At 45.1% G+C, this 25,768-nt stretch overlaps 1 protein-coding gene across 1 annotated transcript in view; it reads left to right on the top strand.

Annotated features, from left to right (window-relative positions):
• The first annotated feature begins 215 nt into the window (after positions 1-215).
• The window catches only part of PARVB (parvin beta), a 604,437-nt gene continuing 578,884 nt past the window's right edge, over positions 216-25,768 (top strand). Inside the window, exon 1 of the mRNA XM_078673859.1 lies at positions 216-469. Coding sequence (XP_078529985.1) covers positions 358-469 — 112 coding nt within the window. The 5' untranslated portion in view covers positions 216-357. The remainder of the gene's footprint in view (positions 470-25,768) is intronic.

Genomic DNA, 25,768 nt, shown 5'->3' with positions numbered 1-25,768 from the left:
GACCGGGGGGGGGGGGGGTACCCGCGGGCTCCGGATCTGATGGATTGTGGTACCCGCGGGCTCCGGATCTGATGGATTGTATCAGGCCCCAGGGACCGCCAAGTAAGGGTTTTCAGCTGCGCGCGGGGCCGCGGCCTGCCCCCTGGATCCCGTTTCCTGCGCCGCGCGCTCGCCGCGTTCATTGGCGGCTGATCGCGCAGCCTGCGGCTCACCACATCCCCTTCCTGTGGCGGTGGGCGCGAGGCGTCCAGCCGGGGCCTCGGTCACTCTCCTCCCCTCACCCTGACCGCAGCCCGGGGCGCACCGGGCCAGGAGCCACCGCCGAGGCAGCGAGGCTGACAACACGCCGCCGGGAAGATGTCCGTGCGCGCCCCCACCGCGGGCCAGGCCCACAAGACAAAGAAGGACGAGTCCTCCTTCCTGGGCAAGCTGGGCGGGACCCTGGCGAGGAAGAAGAAGGCGAAGGAGGGTGAGTAACAGCTGAGTGGAGGACGCGGGCCGCCGCCCCTGCTGCTGTCTCCATCCTACTGCCTGCACATTTATCATACTATCTGTGCAATATATGTTACTACCACATTTTAATGGAAATCATATCCTGGAGGAGTTTCAGAATTCACTTTTTTGTTTTGATTGAACGGTTCATTTTTGCAGGGCTGAACACGTGCCTTTTCTGTTCGTCTTTATTTTGTCCAGGAATAAAGTGACGGGAACATCTTGCTTCTAGTGTTGTGTGCCGAACAATAATAATTCGGGTCTACACAACGAGCGCACAACCAAGTGCATTGCCACTAAAAACCCAATAATGCAATAATAACTGATTGGGCATATATTCCTTTGCCACTAATATGGTTGTCAAATGTTGATCCTTTCCCAAACGTTCCAAATTAGACACGTTCAATTGAAGATACCATATATCGCTGTTTCTTGATTATTAATCTCTAATATTGTTAATGAATTATTAAAATATTATTACATACATGCGCTCTATTTCCCAACTATCCGCTTGTTTGCACATTTGGTCAGGTTTATTGCTAGTTAATTTTTGTGCAGTACATTAATTTTCATGACATTTGAGTTTGCTGGCTTCATGTATAGTACGCGTGCAACCCAAACAGACGAGGAGTCCCAACGAAACTTTTTATGTTTTTGTTTCAGAATATGCTATTGCAATCATTAGAAGTATTGCATTTCACGTTTTTGTTTTTCAACATACCCTTGATTCTGTGATTACAAGCAAGGGTTCTATAGTTCAAAGATATCTCACGAAAATCTGATTCTGATACAGCCTGGACATATCATGCGTATTAATTGGTTTTAAGAGAGGGAGTTTCATCTTTCACGGCTTTTATTGCATCTCAACGCCGAATCCATTACATTTTAAATCAGGAGTGGAAGCTCGTGATTTATAGGCCTCCAGTTATTTATTTTTCCACTGTACTCATGGGTTTTCTTATATGCAATGCTGCATTTCTGTTAGTGGCCCATAAATCAGTGCTGCTTGGGAGGTTTTCTGCAGTCTCTTCGGAAGTGGGTGTTGTTAACACGACAAACAATTGCATACCGTTGACGAGCGCTGTGCTGGCTCGATGCCATGCGAGGGGTATTCAGGAAATGCAGTAGTCGCTATATTTGGATTATAGCGTCATGCCAAGAACTTTGTTGAGTTGTTTTTTTAGTTTAAATTTGAACTGAATTGGAAAGCTGTTTATGTACCCAAACAAACCAGGCTTTAGTGAAAAGTACTCAACAGGTCTTATTAGATAGAACTTCTCTTTTACTCTGCACAGAAACAGTGCCATGCTTCTGGTTTACCCGATAGTGTTTAGATTATTTCATGTGGCACAAATAGAGGACAACAACTCCCAGAAGTCATTTATTTTTATAAAAGGGAACGCTCAACTAGATCACTGCATCCTTGTTGACAAGGAGTGATTAATTTGTCCAGGGATAAAGTGACCGATTCGTCTTGCTTCTTTGTTGTGCGACGAGCAATAATAATTCGGGTCTTCCTATTTTAGGGGTTCATCCTTCTGACTCTGCACATGTCTGTAAGGGGGCTCTTCCCTCTTGACACATCTGCTATATGTTCCTCTCTCAGACAGCACACATCTCCAAATTGAGTGTTCTGCCCCTCCCCCTTTCTCCTTTTGGTTGCTTCCTTATGACAACACCACCCCCAACCGCAATTCCATCTGTAAGGGTCATTTCTTCCTCTGAGTTTGACTCCAAACACCTGTATGCTAAGGAGCACTTCCCTTTGATTTATAAGCTACATGTTTATGACCTCTCTGAATGGGCACTCGTCAAATATTGTAATACTACAGCGTCTTCTGAGCAAGTGTAGCCTCTTATCCAGAACATGTCATGAAAAAAATACCTCCAAGCTGACTATTTTATAGTGCGGCATTCTAAAGGTAATTGCTAAAAAGCTTAAAGTTCATATAATCTGATCTCACGAACTTGTGCCTTGTACAGCAGTGTGGTCCCTCAGTTTTGACAGATGTTATAACCTCAAAAGGCAGATTTGATGTTAAATGGCTATTTTTAATTTTGGAAAAAACAAGGGTGGCTGGGCCCAAAAGGGAAGGAGGGTAGGCAGGGCCACACTAATATGAACAGAAACAATTGCCTATGCCTCCGAGCTACTTAGAGTACACACTGATTTATGTACAAGTAAACCACAGTTTATTAGTTTACCCAAAAACAGTTTATGTTTTCAATTGTTACTCACTTTACAAAAAGGGGGGGATATTCAGAAAAGGCAGAGAAAAGGCCACTATCAACCTCAAGTCTTAGCCATACACAATTTCAGAAAAACAGTTTATGCATATATACAGTGAAAAAACATGTGTTAGACATTATACAACAAGGAAACTATTATACCAACATGTATCGAACATTATGACAAAAAACAGGGGGTACTTTTACCATGAGAAAATATCACCATACATACATTTATGAAGCATGGACCACAAAACCTTATACATTTGAAAAATGATTTAGCCAACCATTATAAATGGAAAGGAAAAAGAATGTTTTCAACCAATTCAACTACCATGACCTGAACAAGAAACAATCAATTAAATATCAGGAATATAGCCCATTTCCGCATCAATAACATTGGCCAACTGGCCAGTGAACGTGAAAAAAGGGGGGGGTGCCGACGCGTTTCGAATCCTGATAAAAGACTTGCAGGATTCTCGTCAGGGCAGTATGAATCTAGTCCATGGGAACTGTTTGAAAAGAAGAAAAAAACAGTTTGTTTACTAAAAAGTGGGTCCTCAAGCCACTGCTCTCAGAACAATGCGAGTGACGGAATACTGCGTACCTTGTGTAATTCCTGCCCACAGTTACTCCTGTGTTCTATGGGAATGTCGTCTAGAACGCAGGTAATCAATTTCAGTACAATCACGACGCGCACGTAAGGTCCCCCTCTACCCCGCTGGACTTGACTTACCTTTTACTCTGTTGCAGCGTAAACCCTACAACATAGACGACATTCCCATAGAACACAGGAGTAACTGTGGGCAGGAATTACACAAGGTACGCAGTATTCCGTCACTCGCATTGTTCTGAGAGCAGTGGCTTGAGGACCCACTTTTTAGTAAACAAACTGTTTTTTTCTTCTTTTCAAACAGTTCCCATGGACTAGATTCATACTGCCCTGACGAGAATCCTGCAAGTCTTTTATCAGGATTCGAAACGCGTCGGCACCCCCCCCTTTTTTCACGTTCACTGGCCAGTTGGCCAATGTTATTGATGCGGAAATGGGCAATATTCCTGATATTTAATTGATTGTTTCTTGTTCAGGTCATGGTAGTTGAATTGGTTGAAAACATTCTTTTTCCTTTCCATTTATAATGGTTGGCTAAATCATTTTTCAAATGTATAAGGTTTTGTGGTCCATGCTTCATAAATGTATGTATGGTGATATTTTCTCATGGTAAAAGTACCCCCTGTTTTTTGTCATAATGTTCGATACATGTTGGTATAATAGTTTCCTTGTTGTATAATGTCTAACACATGTTTTTTCACTGTATATATGCATAAACTGTTTTTCTGAAATTGTGTATGGCTAAGACTTGAGGTTGATAGTGGCCTTTTCTCTGCCTTTTCTGAATATCCCCCCCTTTTTGTAAAGTGAGTAACAATTGAAAACATAAACTGTTTTTGGGTAAACTAATAAACTGTGGTTTACTTGTACATAAATCAGTGTGTACTCTAAGTAGCTCGGAGGCATAGGCAATTGTTTCTGTTCATATTTTTAATTTTGAGCAGAATTATTTGGTTCGCTACAACTCTTCAGGCTCCGATTGGACAACAGGACAATCTGGCAGTGACCGGTCTGTGTGTGGGCCAGTTTTGTGAACGTCTTTATACAGGGGCGACTTTAGCGCTGGCGACCTCCTCATGTGATTACATCTCTGCCAGACGGCGAAAGTGTGCCTCCTCTCTCCATAGCCCTTCTCTCACATATATTTAATTTGTTTTAAAGCCCTGGTTAAGGCTGCACTACTTTATGGTGAGTGAAAACTGCCACTAGACAGAAGTCCGATCTGAACATTAATCACCAGCTATTTTAAATTTTTTTATTGCTTCCTGACAGCTGGATGCACAGGAAACTCTGCGGCATGTGTTTTTAAATCTTAAGTTATTGCTAATACAGCGACCATCTCCCCTGCCCCCGAATTCTCCCCCCCCCCCCGTAAGTGCTCCCCTCCAAGTCGGCGTCCAGTGCGTCCGCACCAGTCGCACTGCCCTAAAGCCGGCCCTGTCTTTATATAATGACTAAGTGGCTGTAGCAGGTAGAAATGTGCAGGTGACAGTAGACACTACTTGGTGCACAGAGCAGCACGGAATGGTTGCCTTGCATGGTACATAAGGAGCTGTATTACGTCATATTGGGTATGTTGTGGCAAGCAGCACAGTTTTAATTAAAGCCACTGCCGCCTGATCAACCATGACTACTACACTGCCATCTTCTCCATTTCCCCCACTCACCAACTCATACCTCTTCCAGTTATGCAGTCGCTGAAAGCACCAATGAATCTGACGTGAAGTGCTGGAGCAGCTAATTGGCTGGATGTGGATGTGTGGGGGGAGGTGATCTGTGGTCTCTTGTCTGAGCAGCATGAACAGGAAAATATGAAGGGGAGGTGCAGGTTGAGTTATGCAGTATTGTGTGGGGGATGACAGAGTGATGGAGGGAATTGCTAAGCCAGATTGACAAACAGATATTGTTTCACACACGTTTTCCTTGTTTCATAGACTGTGTTTAAATGATTTGAAAGAAAATGCTCTTGAGTGCTAACTGGAATAGAAACATTTCCCACATCTTAACCATTTTGTCACCTTCACTAGTACATTTGATCTACAATGCATGCCCTAAGAAATCAATATCTAAAGTTCAAAGAATCTAGAACCACCTACTCGTCTCTCGTTCAGCCTGAAACATGACCACATCACGCTTGTGCTGAAGTTCCTCTACTGGCTCTCTAAAAAGGAAATAGGAGATTTCAAATTCATAATCCTTGTCCTCAAAACGGGGCGTGGCCAGCCTCCAAACAACCTGATGTCTTCCAATCTTATCTTACTGTTGTGGGAGCAGAGCCCTGAACCCAAAAACTTACACCACCCATATTTATCTTAGAAGTTCTGCTCCATATTAGTTGAGCAGAGTAATAAAATAAGTAACTTGGACCATCCAATAACTGAGTCAGGGGAAAAGTTAAAGATCAGGGGAAAAGTTAAAGGCTTTAATTACAAAATCTCAATTAAGTGATACATGGACATGCAAAATATATACCATAGTCAAGAAATCGGGATTATTCTAAATCCCAATGAGCAGCAAATATCTTAGAAGGAGCAAATAAAATCCCTAGGTAATAAATGTTCCCGAAAATCTTTTAAATAGCCAGTGCCCATGGTAGAACAGGAAAGTCATCTAATGCTGGCTCACTCTCAGAATGAAGGGATTCTCATACACAAATTCCACATATGAAATTGGCAAACCCACAGTTTCAGCATGGTGTAATCCATGGTATAATTTCCTTTTAGCAAATCGGAGAAATCCACGTAATAACGCTACATGTTAGCACTATCCCATTTTGTGCTAAAATATCGAGCGCTTCAGTGTAAGAAAGTGCCGTTTTTGTATGGTCACCCCAACACTTTTTCCTCCTCTGCTGATGGTTTTGACTCTGAAAGTGCACTGCAGCCTGTTAACCAAGCTCCAGCTTTAATGCTCTCTCCTTAAAATAAGATGAATGTGAATTGGTGAATCCCAATTGGCAAGGACTTTAACCATCTTATAAGTCCTTGCAAGTGGTTCCAGTTGTACCTAGAGCATTGGAGTTAAAGGGGTCACCAGGGCCTGTAGCATGGACTGGGCACCCTCAGTGAGTCAAGCAAAGAGATGACAGCAGGCCTGCCATAGCAGACTGCAGGAGCAGTGCAAACTGCTCAAACTCGACTTTACCCTCACCATGTGTGACAAAGTCCATGCACTATTTTTAATATATGTCGGTCACCCCGAAAGTAGGCCTCCTGAGCCCAGGAGGCAGGGTTCATTATATTAAAGGTGTGCACATATAAGTGCAAGCTTATATGACACTATAGTAGCCTCCTTTCTAATATAAGTGTTCAGGGGGCCATAGGATACCATGGACTAGCAGTCGGGAACCCCCAGGTTGGCAGCTCCATTATGGTACCACTAAAAAGTGTCATGTTTGGTATCAAACAACTTGTCTCATCAAACTCAACCTTTTTTAAAGTCAGATTTAATGTGACATGCACCCAGGTGGTTACCTTAGAGGTTGCCCACCTTGTTGCCCCAGCCTTTCCTGTTCTGGGGCTGACAGCCTGTAGCTGCTGTTGCCAAGACAGGAATATGACCCCCTGCCAAGAGGCATGATCTCTCTCTGGAGGCAGAAACACAGGCCTTCCTGGGCAGGAGGTGCTGCCTCCCTCCCTGGCAGGATGGCTATTGTAAATGGTGCAACAAGGCAGTGAGCTTCAAAGCCTTAACTGCCTCTGATATGCATCCAGGGTTCCTCCCAGAGGAGGAAAAAGCCGACCCACTGCCCCTGGCACATTGGCAACCAGGGTAGTCTGGCACAATTAGTGGTCAGGAGGCATACACCCCCAGAAGGCTAGCAGCACCCCTAAGGTAGCCAATGGACCAGGTTGCCCACCAGCACCCACCCCCAACACCCCTAAACCAGAACCTGATCTACTTGCTACAAGGGCAAAGAAGATGAGTCTGCGACTTCAGAACTTGCACAAATCAAAAGCGCTATACCCTTCACCTGTGGCAAATGCACTGCAACTCCTCAACTGCGACTCGTCCTGGACACAGAGAGTGGTTCCAAAGCAAAGATGAACCCCTCTGCAAGCCACAGGCAGCTCCAGAAGTCCCATGGAATAGAGGCACTGTCCCCTGTAGCCCACATGTAAAACATGCACCCAAACCAAAGAATCGGTGTCCCTCGGAACTGCAGAGGGATCACCCAAAAATTAATGGCATTGTGAGCAACTTAGTCCTGACCTACAGCAAGTTTCAGGCAGCTACTGTTTCCCCCAGACTCAAAGACATCAAAAGAATCCAATGCTAGGTTTGTTGGTGGCCAGCCACAAACCACAAACTTTACTCAACACTGTGCCTCAAAGGAACTCTGCAACACCTTCAACTCAATGCTCCAGTGGCCCTGTTGTCTAACTTTTGCACCCCATTTCCTCACCAGTGCAGTCCACACAGCAAAACCAGCACTCGCGGCTCCAGCATTCAGCACCACTCTGGACCCAACCCCTATGAGCCACGTAAAATTCAACTGACTGCCTGAGCCTAGTCCTAGCACCTGCATCCCCTCACCGACCAGTAGTTTCCACTGGACTCGACTTGCAAATGACCAAGTGTCACTAGTTTTTTTTCCCATTGACAACGTTATCGTTTAAAAGAGTTAAATGCATTGATTTTATTTTTCTTTTAAAAATCCATAACTCCAGTTATACTCGCCAGCTTATTTTCATTGTGGTGCCTACATTTATATAAAAATCTGCTTATTGTTGTCGGATATCTTTTGAGTTGTCAATTACTCACTGTCCAAGGTGGTACTCTGGAATGCTTAACACATGTTCCTGTAGTAAAGCCTGACTTCTCCGTGCCACACTACCACGCTTGAGTTAGGGATTTAATAGTGTGAATCCCAAGGTCCTATTTGGGGGTAATGTGAAGGTATAACATAGTGAAGCCTAACCAGCCTCACTACATAATACTCCACTTTCTTACATTCAGCAACTAATCGTTATAGAAAGTTCGACTAAATGCAACATTTTTAAAACAAGGTCATACACCAGTGAAGAGTTCTAAGCCCAATACAACATAAGAACCGAAAGACCATGATGTGTTAGAAATTGTTATCAAACGCTATACAGTTCATTCACAATACGTACACATTGGAAAAGTACACTTTGATATCACCTTGTTCTGCACAGCCTGTTGGGAAAGAAGACATAACAGTGGAACGGGATGGAATGGGTGGGGGAGCAGGAGTGTAATGTGCAGTCTCACATTGCATCCCTATTAGCTAATATAGCTAATTTATGAAAACGTGATGCAATTTCCTCTGGTTGTAGACGTGATCCTTGGGCTCCATCTACAATTCCATTGATATTTTCCTTTTCATTAACCTATTTTCACCTTTACCTTTCCATTTACATGTACTAAGCACTAATCATACACTCGAATGTCAGCAAAACAAACACCAATTGCACAAGACATTATAATTATTATAGGGGATAGTAGTGCCTGAAAATAATTTCTACCTAAATTACCTAGTCATTTGCCCAACTTACAAAAACTCTTCCGTAACTAACTAAACCATGAACCAGCAGTTTCCCATAAGCCAGATTCTTCAAAATATTTAACCATGTGAAAGATTAGTTATCAAAGATTCAATATATCTTCTGTTATCTGGTATACACACACACCTCTTAGTTTTTATCACCTTACAGACTGCACACTCTTTCACTAAGAATATCTAACGCTAAACAAAACTTTGCATAACCCTAGCTTTATTAGCTATCACTTCTACATCTACTTGCTTTAACAATCCTACTGTATATATTACAGACCTATCTACAGCTTTAGACAGACGTCTAATTTTCACATCCTTCTTTGTTACACCTATAGAAGGAATTATAGCACCTAATATAGGTAAAACTACGGCTTCCTACTCTGGTCAAACTATGTTCATTGTCAAACCATGTTCATTATCAAATTCATTCATACAATAAACTCTAGGAAACACTAAAGCTAAATAGCATGAACCAACCCTATTTCTTGGCAAATTGAAATAAGCAGTCTTCCCACACACATAATAAATTCCCCTCAAAATAGGTTCTCCACCTTGCAAATAGTTACCACTGATTAATAAGTTCTATTACGCACACTTTCTCCTAAAATTTTTAACTTACCTCCCTTTGAAGAACTACACTTTATCATGCACAACTCATCTCTTCTCTCCTTTCCATCCTCAATCTTTGATGCAACTGCAGGAAATTGGGTTACTTGCTGAGGGGGGTGAAGCCCTACTCGAGCAGCGATAGCAATTCTTGTCAGGGTGAACCGCCAAATTAACCTGTGCTTATCCTTCTGGTAGCTTGGCACACAAGCAGTCATGCTTTACTTGGATGCAATGTGTACTGTATTTATGCAGCACTTCAGAAAGTAATAAAGTGGAAATGTCGCACCCCAAAAAAATGCCACACCAATTTAGAAAAATAGAGTAAAATGTAATACATTATTTAAGACCAAAAGAGCAAAAATCCAACCATTAGAACCAGAGCTATCCCTTTTAAAAGATCTAAGTGAAAATAGTGTGCAAAAGCAGAAAGCGCCAACTTCGGTAATTTGGTCACACAGTACCGGGACAAGGTCACAGGCGCAGCCTGCCGCAATGGAGCGCGGGCTGAATACAGGGACCCTGTTAGGCCTGCTGGACAAAGTACTTTAAATCCTGGTTGTAGAGTGCCAGATCCTGCATTGAGAATGCATCAAGCAGCGGCACTTCTGATGAACTGCGGGCGAAGATGCCAGGTACTGTGTTGTACAGCCAGTCTTCCAACGAAGCAGTCGATGGGGCTTGAGATGTGAGGTCCTGCATGTTCGTCGAGGATGCCTTTGCTGGAGGCTTGCGATGAGAAGTCTTATGTTGGAGAGGCGTTGCACAGAGGTGGTTCCAAGCGGCTATGATTCAAGGTTCTCCAACTGGGATTTTATATATTTATTTGGGGTGTTTTATAAAGCACGAACATGACACGAGGGTATCTGAGCACTGTATAAATGGTTGAAAAACATACACGATAACTGAGGGAACTAGACACCTTAACAAACATTGATCAAAACCTGAAGACTTAAGTAGGGTATGGTATGTTGTAACAGAGATATTGTTAAATGTCTGTCATTCATTTATGAAGGACTGTGCTAGATTCTCCAAGATAGTTTCCTGAGTCTACTCTGAGCGTGATCCTTTCCAGGTACCTGGGGAAACACTGTTTTGGTGGCGTTCTACTGAAAAGGATGTGCTTCTTCCCTGTATTGAAATAAATGTCATTGTGACGTCCACTGTGCCCAGGGGCACAAGATCACTAAGACTTTATTAAAGGAATCTATTCATTAGGATCTCTTTCACCTCTTTTTAAAAAATGTGGGTCGATTGGGTTGGCAGAATCTTGGTTGGTAGGCAGTTCCAGATCCTTGTAAGCGATTCTGAAAAATAGAGTGTATACTTTATTTTCTGAGGGGGGTCTAGCCTGAGTGAGTTTTTTGCTTCTGAGGGAGTGGCTGCCTCCTGAAATTTGAATATTTTCTTCCAGGTACCTGGTTTCTTTAAAATGTAAGGCTTTATGTCTGAGGCAACCAATTTTCAGTGGAGTTCTGGCCTCAAGAGGTAGCCAGTTTGAGAGACCTAAGACATGGTGTGTTAGAAATGGGATTTCTGGTTGGCTAGGGCATGCGCCTAAGCCAGGTAGAAACCACCACTCTAGTCAGGGCACGAGAGTTACACGCTGAAGATAACCCCTGCTCACCCCCTTGGTAGCTTGGCACGAGCAGTCAGGCTTATGCCGGAGGCACACTATAAAAGAGACTGCACACAAGGTTATATATAAAATAACCTTTGTATTATCCAAAACATATTAGAATCATACCCACACATATACAATGTGCCAACTGGCACTAGGTAGTATTCACAATGGATTATATACACATGAGAGGGCTAATCGGGCCACTGTCAGAGCCTTTAGGAAGCACTAGTAGTAATTGTAAAACACAACCAGTCACAACTGGTACCATACTATACTTAGCATCATCACCTGCAACATAAACACATTATGTCTGCATCACATTAGGCATAAGGCACATTATGCATAACCATCATCAGCATAAACACATTATGCCATAGGTCTCACAGGCATAAACACATTATGCAATAGTCATGGTGCACAAATCACATTTAACAACAATCAGAAAAGGCATAAACACATTACACAATCCTTGTAGAGCCTTGCACCCTACTCATGTCACCAAAATGACCCCCAGGCCATTTTGTTTTCTTTTTCCTTTTGAGACTCCGAGGGCCTACTGACTCCATTATGTTTGAAATAGTTTGGTTGCAGTGCTCGGTTAATTTGAGAACCTTCTGGGTTACAGTTGGAGGAGTGAGGTTTTCTTTTTGCACAGTGCAGTCAGTGAATCTCTATCCATGTTTTTGATTTCTCTAACTAACCCAGCATTTGTTTGGTATCTTGCCCTTTTGGTGCTACGCAAACAAATGATGGATGGAATGCTGAATAAATCATACATTCCCCCCCAGTCAAGAGATCTGGGTTAAATCCATCGTTCTTTTGCTCACGACGCCACCCCAGTTTAATTAATTAATTAATTAATTATGTGCTTATATAGCGCTGGAATCACTCCCGAAGGGGTACCTCCGCGCTTCGACCACTGCGAAACCCTTCCTGGCTTCCCTGAGAGATGGTCCCTTAATGGGTATCTCCAGGGTGAGACCAGGCATCCCCGGCAGTCTGGTGGGGCCGTTGGTGAAGATAAGGCAAGCTAGTGCCCAGAGTTGCCGAGTGTGATCGCTGATCAGAGTGGGCACCGAGGCGAGAGAATTATCGAGTCCGCTGACCCTGGTCCAGAAACCTGCCGCGTCGGGAATTGAACCCTGGTCCCGGGCCGTCCTCTGCTCTCGGGTCTGCCGCCTCTAACCAGTGAGCCACACTACTCCACGCCATATGCAAATTAGTCTTGACCCTGTGCCTCATGGGAACAGTCCAGACTGAACTGCCAAGCCCGGTCCTCCCTGGACCGGAAACAAGCATCCTGGGACCGGTTTCTGGGTATTGCCCTTAATCAGCCAGGCTAGCTTGAATCCAGTGGCACAGTGAGCAAGGGACCCACATCTGGGCATACCCATCCCAATTAGGGTGAAAAGTGCTACGGATTCTGTCCATCAATTGTTCTTTTTGCATTTGTCACCCCATGTGGGACAGGTATGCCCAGACATGAGTCCCGTGCTCTCCATGCCACTGGAGTCAAGCTATCCTGGCTGATGAGGGCTGAAAGCCCGAGACCGGTCCTAGGATGCTTGTTTCCAGTCCAGGGAGGACCTGGCCTGACAGTGCGGGCTGGACTGTTCCCATTGGGCGTAGGATCAAGACTGATTTGCATATGGCTGGGTCCAAACTGGAATGGCATGGTGAGAAAAAAAACGATGGATTCAGGCCCAGATCTCTGCACTGGGGTGAATGTATGACATTGTTCTGCATTCTGTCCATCAATTGATCTTTTTGCATCTTGCCCTTTTGGTTCTTTGACTGTGCATATTTAGGTGGAATAAGATTGGATGGTGGTAAGACCAGTCATTGGGTGTTATTGATATGATTGACTGTGCTCCTTCTCTGGATATGATTAGGTTGAGCGTTGATTCTTTGTTATGAGGTGGGCTTGTGTTTGATTGGGTCAGGTTACGGTCATAGAGAAATAGTTTTAGGGTAGAGAGCTGCGTATCGTTCTTGTAGTTCCAGTGAAGATTGAAATCTCTGAGAAAAAGTGTGTTAGGGTGTAGCATGGAGTATTGTAATAGTTTCCATTATATTTTCCATGAACATTTGGTTGAATGAATGAATTTTTGAGCACATTGTAGAGCGGATAGCTACTCCGCAAAAGTGTCCCAGCGCTAATAGTCTCCATATAACTTGTCAAAAATACCCCTAGTTGCAGAATAACCAGATTTTAAGCAGTTTCTTAAAGACCGCAAGGCCAGTTTTTCTGAGGGTCGCCGGGAGCAGGCTCCAAGCCTGGGCCCCCAAGAACCTAAAGGAACTACCTTCAGACCGGGCTCAGCTTATTCTAGGAACGGAGGCCAGGCCCAAAGAGGATGACCTCCCAGTTCTGGCAGGCATGTACTGGTTACTCTCTTTGAGATAGCTAGCGTCCCTACCACGAAGAGCTTTGAAAACAGCACCATACCCTTAAATCGAATCCTCTTTTTCACAGGAAGCCAGTGTAATGGCTTCAGGTGCGGAGACATATGCGTCTTGGGCCTAAGCATAAGTACAATTCTTGCAGCTTCGTTTTGGACCACCTGCAAGCGGTTGAATCCTACTGTTGTGGATGTATTAGTCCGAGGCGCTCACATGGAATACACCACTAAGTATCTATTGCCTCAATTGAGGCGGTGCTCTCGAGAAGGGGAGACACACCCTGCTTCCCCCGATTGTCAATCAAAAGATTGGAACAAAACAATTCACCAAATTCAAGGCACACGCCAATACAATCAAAACTGTAATTTGTAAGTATTGTTTTAGACACAAAATAATGTTCGTATTCTTGTTCTTCTGTATGTTCTTTTATTTATTTTTAGCCATACGCCAACGAGTTTTGCTGCAGTGGGAACATTACCCTTACAACTTCCTCAGAGCTGCTAAAATCGAGTTGATTTGAAAAGCCGTTGAGGACACTGAGGGAGGCCTAGGTACAGGACATTAGCATCTTCCAGTCTGGAAGTAACCAATATCTTGACCACGGTTTTCCTCCTGGATGGTGGTAAATGAGGTGTATTTTGCCTAGTGACTTCTTTGCTGTGGAGATTTCTGCACATCAAAGGATGTGAGACTCTCTACTGAGAAAGTCTTGACTCTTAGGGAATTCTAATGAATAATGAAAATTGTTCCTAACTCTAGTGTAGGAAAGTTTTCATTCTATTAAGGGCATGGAGGCGAGGATTATGCTTCAACTCTGTTCGCTTTATTAAACAGCAGCCTTTTTTAAAACACATTTTCATTAAACTTCATCTTAAAGCAAAGAACTAACAGTCCCAAGAGTCCTTGGGAATGGAATAGGAAAAAAAACAGCCAATGAGCATCCTACAGTAGTCCATAGCCATGGCCTATCAGGAACCACATGTCTCTGTTACAGTTCTCTCTCCATTTTTATCCCCCTCTTTCTTCGTACGAGTCATGCCACAGTCACTTTTGGTTTGGTCCGATTTAGAGCCATCCGAACCTGAGAACAAAAATGACTTATCAGGGAAATTCACTGTCCTAGCATCTCAAACAGACCACAACTTGCAGGATAACTTCATTATGACTTTGCCAGATTAGACAGACCAAAAATCATTTAAAAAGTATTACTTACCACTTAGGGTTGGTCTTTCATTCGTAGAGAAACATAACTTCTCGCCTTGTGGGATAATCCTCACCTCCGTGTCCTTAATAGAAATGAAACTTTCCTACACAAGACTTAGGAACAATTTTGATTCTTTGTCTGGGCCGGAGGTGAGGATTATGCTGGTTCAAAGCTTGCTCACCACCACATGAGCGATATCCAGCACCGGCTTGAAGTAAAATCTCTTAAAAGTGAAGTCCGCCGACCAATCAGCCACATTCATAGTGTCCTCCAACCTTGCCCCCAAGGAGAAAGCCTTCGATGCAATTGCTCCCCTGGTAGAATGGGCTCCGAACATAGTCAGGTCAATGCCTGCCTACTGCATGACCCCTCTAACCTATTTTGCAATCGTGGATGAGGAAACTGTGTTTTTATAAATGCAATGAGTAATTGTCTTTCGCCTGGGGGGTTGGGGGCGGAACTCCTCAGACATCAGCTCGTATTCTTTAGGGCACTGGACTACGCAGAACTTTGGCGAGTCAGGGAAGGCTGGGTATTCTACAGTCCTGGTATTAGATTTGGTTCAACAAAGCACTAAGGGTGGAGGGTCCTAGGGGAAATTTACCGACCTAACCTGCTATGGCCCCTAATTACATAACTACACCAACAAAAAATAGCTGTAGGTCAACAAAACTAACTAAAATATGTATCTGTATGTGAACCTTGATATATACAAAGGCAGAAAGTGAAATCTTGCCTGTGGAACTTCATCCAAATGAGCGAGTTCCCATCAGTCAACTAACGAGACCGCCCTTCATCATCTGGGGACCCTCACACTTAGAAGGTCACGTACCCACAATAGATTGGCAGATGTTGTAAGCCTAATCTATACCAAACATATCATTAGTGGATGAAAAGGGAAGGTAAAAGTGTCTGTAGATGACTGAGTAGCAGTGCCAAAGAAAAGGGTGAAAGTGAATCCGTGAACGATAAAGAAAGTTATGTTAAGATTGGGTAGTGACAGGGGAAAAAACATTTATTTTGTACCCCTTCAATCCCAAGTCAATAAAAACAGTCCAAGTAGTAGTGTAACAAATAACTACTAGGAAGTATCTTAGGTCGACATGTTTCTGCAGACGAACAGAGCTGGGCAATTGAACTGGGCAATTTCTCCAACACCTCGGCTTATAAAACATATTTTATAAGGACCATACCTATATCTACAGAACCCCTCAAATCTGGAACACCTAGGGGAGACTTTAGGGGTTCTGAATATGTCAAAATATTGCAGATCCTCACCCCACAGTGCTCCTTGCACAAAAGTCGATTTTGGGAAGCACTTTGCTACAATGTGGGAAGTGAAATGTGCAATTTCACTAAACCAAAGGCATATAAAACCTATTTTATAATGGTCCTCCTTATAAATACCGGACCCCCCCACCACGGAGACCCTGGGGTTACATAATATGCCAATACACTGTAGTTTGTTTTATTTCTAAGTGCCCCAAACACCAGTTAGGGCACAATTTACATGTTAAAAGCAGTCCTGCAACACAGGTGCTTTTAAACTGACCCTGGGCCTCAGCAGTGCACACATACAAGTGGAGAAAGGGCTGCTGGCCTCTAAAGTGCCATGCCCTATTATATACTAGGAACAAACTAGTTATGATCCTCCTGCCCTATTATGCACTAGGGCCTTATTGGGGAGGTCATGCAGATCATAGGGGTACCTGAACCCATAGTGTACCCTAGTGTATGTAGGTGTTTTCATTGTATTCCAAGTGTGTTTTCAGCATAGCACTGGCCCTTGGCCTCCTTAAACAGAGCCCGGTCGAGGAAGACTTGCGAGCCTGGGCGCATTTGGCTCCAGCGTTTTAATAATGATTTACTGAGCCCCGAGTGGCTCCAACACAGGGGGACACGTTTGTCCTGAGGGCCAGTGAGAGCCCATGCTGCATTTTCACTTTCACAGCTGCCCAGCAAGTAGTGGGCAGCTACACCATTTAGTTTCTTCTTTATTTCAGGGGACATGTCTTTTTACTCCAGGAGTGAGACGCACTCTTTTGCCCATCCCTACCTTGGCCTGCAGAGCTGCGCAGCACTTAGTGCCAGCTGCAATGTTTAGGCCCTTCATTGAAGATTCCCAGCTGCCCAGCTAGTAGTGGGCAGCTGCCACGTTTAGGTTTGCTCCAAGTGCGCCCCTCGTGACCGTCGCTGCATTGGCAGCGCACCCTGAATTTTTGGACAGAGGGCATTTGAGCCCCTTATAGATGGCCAGTTGGCCCAAGGGACTATTAGCGTCCTGAGCTTAACCACATCCTCACCTGACCTTGATCGTGCTCTCCCTCATGGACATGTACTCTGAACCTTCCCTCGACCGTAGAGACCCTGCTATTTGTCCGATGTCCGGTGGAGCTACCAGTTAGCTGAAGAGGAGATGGGTTGTGGATTCCCCTCGGCCGTCACCTACGCAGCCGAATTTTGGGCAGAATTTCCTTCGTCTCTCTGTCGTTTCCCCCTCCTACCCTTTCACCCCACCCCCTTCCCCCTCCACGCTCCCTTCTTCTTGCCCTCGTCCCCTTTAATTGTTTTTCTGTTGAGACCTAGCCATTTGACCGATGTCTGATGGACCTACCTGATAGCTGAAGAGGAGATGGACCGAGGATTCCCCCTCGGCCGTCACCTACCCAGCCGGACCTTGGACAAACTTTCCCTTCGTCTCTCCGCTGTATCTATACACTACCCCTTTTGCCCTCACCCCCTCTCCATTCCTCACCCCATTTTCCTTTACTTCTATGGTCCTAAAACGTTTTTTCTGGTATCTTTTGTAACTATTTTCCCCTTGTCTCTACGTCCTGTCTTCCTCCTACCCCTTTACCCTATCCCCTTACCCTTCCTGCTCCATTCACCTTGTTTCTCTATGTTCTTTAAATGCTTTTGTTGATACTTATGTAACTTTTAACTGATGTAATTTGCAACATTACTGTCCCTCATGTAAAGCGCTCTGATTCCATTGGGTGTAGCCAGCGCTATATAATAACTCATTAGTTAAATTTGTTCCCATTTAGTACTCTTTCTCCCTTTGTCTACCTCCCTAGCTCCTATCCTCTCTCCCCTGAATCTCTCACCTTGCCTGCTAGTCTCCCTAGCCCCCTGTCCTTTGTGCCCTTTGACTAAGCACTCCTTCTCCCCTTGTTGGGGAAAGATCCAATATTTATACTCTGGAGTCTCAGCGTACCCGCTGAGAGAGTCCACTGCGCTATAGGGAGCCACTTAAAGCTGAGGTATGGTATGGCACCCCTTGCCAGAGCACTCCCTCTCCCCTTTTTGGGGAAGGATCCAGTATGTAGGCCTTGGAGTCTCAGAGACCCCTCTGAGAGAGTCCACTGCGTAAAGGGAGCCTCCCGCAACATTGCTAGGGAAGTGATACCACTTCCCCTGGGATCACAGCTTACTGGACTTTGGATGTTGCTTTGACTTGTCTACCGGTTTGTGTCCCTGTCGCCCTTCCCGTCCTCTTTCCTTGCGTTGTCCTTCACCCTCCACACCTCTTTCCCGCCTTCATTACATATCTACTTCCCCAGCTCCTTCCCCCCTCCCCTGAATCTTTCCCCTTGCTTGCTTTTCCCCTTGCTAGCTTTTCCCCTTTCGTGTTTGTGCTTATTGTTTATCTTGACCTTCCAAGTAACTATGTTGCCATGCTCTAATAACTGTGTAACCTTTGTAACGATGTAACCTGTAGCTACGATCTGATGCTCATGTAAAGCGCTCTGATACCTCCGGGTCTAACCAGCGCTATATAAAACCTTTAAAATAAAAAATAAAATAAAAAAATGTGTCCGTTACCACCAATACCAGTGAACAAAAAATGGGGGTGTCCAGGGCACAAGGATACATTTACAACAGCAGGGTATAACATGTAATTGTGGCAGGACTCAAAAGCATATTGTACAGTATTTTTGGACTGCACATCTGTTACATTACCATTGGACAATTCGAGGTATGGGGTGACAAATTCATGTATTTTTAGCTCAAGACATTTGAAAAGACTCGAATTAGAACCTAAGGGCCATATGTATCAAGCAAATTAGCATTCGCAAAGGCCGAAATTCTCAGATTCTGCAGGTTCTAGGATCAAATTGAGTACATTTTAAATATGGAAATAAGTGTCTTGGTCTAGGAGGCAGGAAGGTTGCTACCGGTCCCCTTCACTCCCGCTACACTCTTTTACAGGCGCTATTCTTCATTTGTTAGAATAGGCAGAACCACCTCTCACTTGCGAGGGCCAACCAATCTACTTGTACGTCAGCTGATCTCTCAGTGCTTGCAGACAACAAAGCTACGCTATGTTCTATTGATCTATTCTTTGCTAGTTGCATCTCCTCCCTTTCTCCAGATTATCTCCTTCATTTATTATAGCTTTCTACGTGCCTGTCACTTTAGGGAATCTGAAGGAGCACAGAATGAAACATTTTCTAGCTTTCGTAACTGAAAGTTTCAATTCGATTAAGGACACGGAGGTGAGGATTATGCTCTTCTTTCTTCACTTTATTCTAACAGCAGCCTTACTTAAAAACACAACTATCTTTTCCCAAACATCAAGGGAAAGCAGAACAGCAAAATATCAACCAATCCGTGAACAGTCCTTATAATATATTGCATCAACACTGTTCATGCTCCCTCTTTCTTTGTGCAACACATGCCGTCCCAGTCATAAAATGTGTGTACACTCTGATTAATCTTGCTTGGAGGCTTCATTCCCTGAAAAGAGAAACAATCCTGTAATTCCCATCCATAAACTGATGACCATATCAGCTATTCAAATAGAAACCTGAAATAAGAAAGACACAATCTCAAACAGCCAACTTCTTAAGAAATAAACAGCGTAGACTAACAAGTCTTGAGCAAACATTCTGTTGACTTACAGAGAAGAAAACATTCATGAAGAGCGACTACTTATACCTAAGGAAGTCCAAGGAACTCCCCAGGGGTTACCAGCCTTTGAATAGACTGGGTACAAGGTACTTGTTATGGGAGTGAATAATCCTGGCCTCTGTGTCCTTAAAATAATTTAAACTTTCCGTTACAAAAGCTAGGAAACTTTTCGTTCTATGTCAGGAATGGAGGCTCGGATTTCGCTCGCTCAAAGCTTCTACTTCAAACCAGTAGTGTATATGGCTTCACTGGTGGTGGAGAATGTCTTAAATGTCGAGTCCGATGACCAATCTGCTGCATTCAAGATGTCCTCCAGATGAGCTCCCAGCGCAAATGCCATAGCACATCTCACTGAATGTGCTCCAAAAATGGAAGTATCAATTCCTTCTTCTTGGAGAATTCCTCTTACCCATTGTGCTATGGTGGGAGAGGAAACCGCTTTAAGCGCTTTAAGCAAGGTAATCAGGAGTTGTCACATCACAGCCTCACAAACCTTCAGGCATCGAACAACACACAATTTAGGCATCTCTGCAAAAGCAGGATAAGAAACCAACCTGTAACTACATTTAGTTCTCCTGGAAACGTGAAAAGTAACACCATCCAGTGTGAAGACCCTCCTTGAAATATCCAGAGCCCTTACATCATAGATTTTTCTACAAGAGACTAAACCTAATAACATAGTCAACTTACAGGATAATTGTTTCCTGAACAGGTATTTATTCTGCGGCCAAGAAAGGAAAAGGTCAAGAACCTTGTTAATGTCCACAAGGCAGAATACCTGGGCTCATGGGGAACTGACCACCACACACCTCATCAACTTTCTGGCCAAGGGATGCTCCCCCACTGGAAAGTCTTCAATGGATAAATAGCATTCCGAAGTGGCAGAATAAAAAGTGCTGCCTGAACTGTAGTCCATCCCTTCAGAAAGCAAGGATGACCAGAAATTCAAAACATGAACAATTCCTGAATCCATAGGATTGGCATCCTTTTGCAAACAGGAACGCAACCAACACTACTCCTGTAATCCTCCACACCATGAGGCATAACTGCCCTTCACAACCATGCAATGGGAATTCCTGCCTCTGGGGCAGACGGATTGGAAAGTCCCCAAAAAGTTTTACGCCTTTTGCCTGTGTACCTGAGCCACCAACCGCATCAGCATTACAATCCGGGGAAACACATACCCTGTCTCCACACTCCAGTCTTGTAGGAACACATCTGTTGCTGCTGATTGCATTCCAGCTGAAGAACCGGGCTAGATGACCATCTAGACGAGAAGCTAACGTGCACTAAAAAGGCCACTGCATCCTCTGGATTGCATGGAACACATCCAGGCGAATCTGCCATGCACTGAGATCCTGAAGGTGCCTGAAATGGCAATTAGCCACCTTGTTGGATCGCTCTGGAAGGTATTCTGCTGTCACCAAAATTTCTCAATCCAGGCAATACTGCCAGAAGTCCTTTGCCAGATCCACCAACGACTTGGATCGGGGCCTCTCTAGCAGTTGATGTACCTCACCTCTACGATGTTGTCCATTTTCAACAGAACCGAACACTTGACCCTGTCCTTCCTCCAGCAGCGAATTGCAAAGGTCCTGGCTAACTGCCCCAGGCAGTTTATGTCCAGAGACTGTTCGCCTGAAGACCACCTTCCTCCTGAGGATAGACCCCCACAGTTGGCAGAAAAATCTGTCAGACTGGCGTCGGACTCGATAATCATGTCTGGACTGGACTAAAAGATGGCCCTCTCCTTTTAGACCTCCATGTGATCCAACCACCATCTTATCACCTCTTTGACCTTACCTGTGAGTGGAGGCAGAGCCACACAAGAAACTCTTGTGCAGGTGCTGTGTCTTCAGCCTTTGAAGTGCCCTGTAGTGAAGGGTACCGTGGAAAATGGCCTGGATGGACGAGGCCAACAGACCCACCAGCCTGGCCAATTGCCTAAGGGTTGTGTTTGAGCGGGCCACCATTTTGTGTAGCTTGCGACAAATTCTTGCCCTCTTCTTGGAGGGCAGACTCTGTGTAGATTCCAGAGAATCAATCACAAACCATAGGAAGGTCTTCGTCTGAGGTGGGAGAAATAACTTCTGCTCGTTGATCAAAAACCCTAGTCTGTCCAGCAAGTCCATCGCCATCTGAAGATGATACCCAGCGCCCAAGGACACTGGCCCAACAGAAAAATGTAGTCCAAATAGATGATCAAGCACATGTCTCTGCTGTGGAGGAATTCCACCACCGATTTGAGAAACTTGTGAATCACCATGAGGTGTAAGACACACCAAAGGGAAAAGTGTGAAACTGAAATCCCAATTACTGCAATGGAACTGCAGAAACCTGCGAAGAGGATGGAAAACCGGGACTGCGAGATAGAAAACATTGTGGTCCAAATGAACTAACCAATTCCCTTGCCCGAAAAGGTCGCAAAGGGGATGGATGCCCTCCATCTTCAAGTGTTGGTAAAGCAGCCACTCATTTAAGTCCTTGAGATTGATCACCGGCCAGTGACCACCATCTCTCTTCTCCATTGGTAACAGATTGCATAAAATAAAACATTTGGATTCATGACTGATTGCATAATCGCACCCTTCATTAGAAGTTTGGCGATATCTTGATTGATCAAGGTGCCTGAGCTTGGCAAAAAATCAAAGGAAGTGGCCTGACCTACTGGACAGGGTACCCACAAACTCCAGACGAAAGCCCTGCACAGTCTGAAGGCATCGACGATTCCTCCCGCCAATTGTCCAGGAACAGCCGCCCTCCCACTCTTAGTTGGGAAGAAAGGAGAGTCCCTAACTTGGGGAGATCCTTGGGAGTGGCGTTGACCGCCTCCTCTGCCTCCACAGGCTTGTTAAAAACTACAAGAGGGCTAGCAATCCCCCCCCCCCCCTCCCGAATCATGCCTGGTCTTGGTACTGATTTTGACAGGAGCCTTTGCCTCTCTGGAAAGAATTTGTGGTGCAGCAGCCAAATGAGCACCTCATACCACACCTGCAAAAACCTTGAAAATCTTTTTATGGATGCCCTTGCCTTGTCCAGGGAATTAAACATTTGCATACACTTTCTTAAATAATGGATCCCCTTGGGGCAGGAGGACCCGCCTCTGAGGAAGCTAGATGCTCCAACTTTGGGTCCACTGTGATAAATAGGGACCTTCTCCTCTCTGCTGACAGAGCGCAATTGGCATTCCCTAGGAGGATAACCGCCTGTTGGACCAAGCCGAAAAAGATCTCTGGCAATATGAGGGACCTCAATTGCTTGGCTTCTTTGGCCATGTCAACGATTTTGGTGATGTGTCCTGTCACGTCCAACAGCTTATCTAGGCATGACCACCAGGAGCAGCCTATGCCCTTCTTAGGGTCCCTAATATATGTAATGTGATGTAAGTGGTTCTTATATAGCGCATACTGCCACCCTACGGGTATCCTGGCGTATACTTTGCCAAGAAGGTGTTCATCCTTTCATCTATCTCGGGTGTTAGGGCCACCTTGCCCTCCAACGGAGGGCGGGAATACTCCGCCCATAGGCGGGCTCAGACATTTTTGTCCAGGGTTTTTTTCTGCAAACGACTTGCAACATTGAAAACGTTTGGTGAAGCAAGTCATCTGGGTCCAACCTGTCCGCTACCAGGTTATCTTGCGGAGCTGGTGCTGAGCGGGATCCCTCACCCTCTTGAGGGGCCCGAATTGCCGGTTGAGTTGCGCTGAGTCGTCCCCCCCCAACTGGGAAAGGAGATTGAGGGGTCAGATCAAAGGGGTCAGAATCGGGCAACTTTGGCTGTGATTGGATGAAGGTTTTTTTGAGATGCTAAAAAACGTCCTAGTCAACACCCTGTTCCATAGGGCGAATGACTGCCTGACAGGGGGCCACTGGGTGCTGAGGCATCATTAGGGAACCTTCTTTGTGCGCTTTTGTCGGTATTTCTATTTTCTCCGCTAGGGGTGCCAGCGTCAAATGCACTGCGTACTGTAGTGAGGCGTCAACCATGGTGGCCACTGCCATAGGCCCAAATTGTAAAATGACATCGACTCTGTGGAGAGATTCTGACCCCCGCGGTCTGACGCTGTCTATGAGAATAACATGGCAGCCAATGGGACATGTAATCACGGCCACCCCTTGCGGATTTGAAACTCGCAGTAGGCGTGCTCAGCCATGGTGGCCACTGCCATTGGCCCCAATTGTCAAATGCCAGCGACGCGGTGGAGAGATTCTCACCCCCACGGTCTGACATGCCTATGAGAATAACTTGGCAGCCAATAGGACATGTTATTGCGGCCACCACCTATGGATTTGAAACTTGCGGTAGGTGTGCTCAGCCACGGTGGCCACTGCCATTGTCCCCAAATGAAAAAATGCAACTGGCGCGGACCATTGGCAATGCCGGTCTAGCACTGACACCACCCTTTTGACCTATTTAGAGATGGCATTTAGGTATACTTGTCACTTGCCTACAGACTCTGCTGCTTGCCACACCTCACCATCACCTGCTGCTGTTTGTCACCTCTGGGATCACTCATGGCCAGTACTGAGAAGGTAAGGGCCTGTCCCCTCACCCCAGAGGACCTGGATATCGTGGGGGACGAGGTCCTTGGCCAGTATGGGAGGCTATATGGTGCACCAGAGGTATGGTAAGTGAATATGTACAGAATTTGGAGTAATGTGGATGCTTAGCTTTTTTAACGGTACACTAGTATGTGCTTCCGAGTGCAAGCCAATGTAGATGCCTTGATTGTTGGACCACTACATGGCCCATATATGACATTCCATATTTTGCCATTGGGTCAGAATTCATAATCCAGAGACATAAAGGAGACTGATTTCTCCTAAAAATATGCAGCCTCAGAGTCCTCCATGCTAGGATTTGATTTAGCGCTAGGGATCCTAGCAGATTAGGGAGAATAACCGACTCTGACAACTGGGACCAACACCCTATTTAGTTCTTAGGGGTAGACTGCCTGGGCTGGTCCCTGCGGTGCCAAGTAGCCTATTGACAGGAGAAGGATTGAAAGCCCATCTGAACTATGGGCCCCAACACAAGGCAATAGTGGTCTCAAATGGCACATGGGGGAATGGCAGGCAGCACAGGACCTGCTGCCAAAGTCTGGGGCCAGAGGGGTTGAATTTTACAGCTCCCTCCCCTTCCTCCCAACGGGTATGGCGGTCTCTGCATCGTTAAGCTCTCCCCTGCAGGGGCTAATTAGTACAGACCCATAAACACGGGCGTTGAGGCTTTCAACCTGCTGGGGCATTCCTTGTCAGCCAAGGCTCTGCGATGCATTAGGTAGCTCCCTTGCAGTTGTCTAATGAAGTGTGCAATGCCCCCGGAGCCGGAGAAGCATCTTGCTACCTGCAAGTGCCCTCTAGCATCCGCAAGTCAGCACCGGTGCCACAAGGCCCTGTAATCAAGTAGACACGCCGTGTGATGAGCACTGACAGGGGCTACTGCTGCGACCTGTGAACAAAAGCCAAGCACAATAGACACAATCACCACTACTATGTGAGCGCACAGTAAATGCTACCATAACTGTCAAACAAACATTCCAATGACATTCAGAATAATGCGGAAAGTTGAGACACTTAACTGCAGGCTGCTAGAGCAGCGAAGAATGAGGGGGCATGAACAGTGTTGATGGACTATATTACGAGGACTGGTCACTGATTGGTTGATGTTTTGTTCTGCTTTCCCTTGAGGATCTGGGAAAGGTAGATTTTTTTTTTTTTGTAAGACCTTTATTCAACAACAGTCATTTTCACACAGCCGTGAGCCTACAACCCGGGGGTCGGCTGGCAAAGTATGTGTAGGCAGTATACAAATGACAATAATAATAAGATCATTCACATCAAAACAGTTGAAATCGCCCCCCCCCCGTCAACCTCCACAGGTCTCTCGGCTAGCATCGTAACATGAGCCTTGCATTTTGTAATTTTATATTCAGTGAACAGCGTAAGAACTCAACTTAAAGACCTGACATTAAGAACATGTACACTAGAATGTGCGGTCAACATAACTGCCTCAGTCCTCCCCTCAGTACAATTAAATAGATGTGTTCAGCCTGTACATAATTAAATAACACCCTTGACTGTATATGTATCTGGTTCACATTTCTGTGTCTACCTCTAGTGAGTTGATATAGTCCGATAGGAAGCACCAAAAATCCTTGG

Source organism: Lissotriton helveticus, chromosome 1_1 (assembly GCF_964261635.1).
Source record: "Lissotriton helveticus chromosome 1_1, aLisHel1.1, whole genome shotgun sequence".
NCBI classification, from domain to species: Eukaryota; Metazoa; Chordata; class Amphibia; order Caudata; family Salamandridae; genus Lissotriton; species Lissotriton helveticus.
The sequence above is the reverse complement of the archived record's forward strand: the minus strand, read 5'-3'. Positions and strand labels throughout refer to the sequence as shown.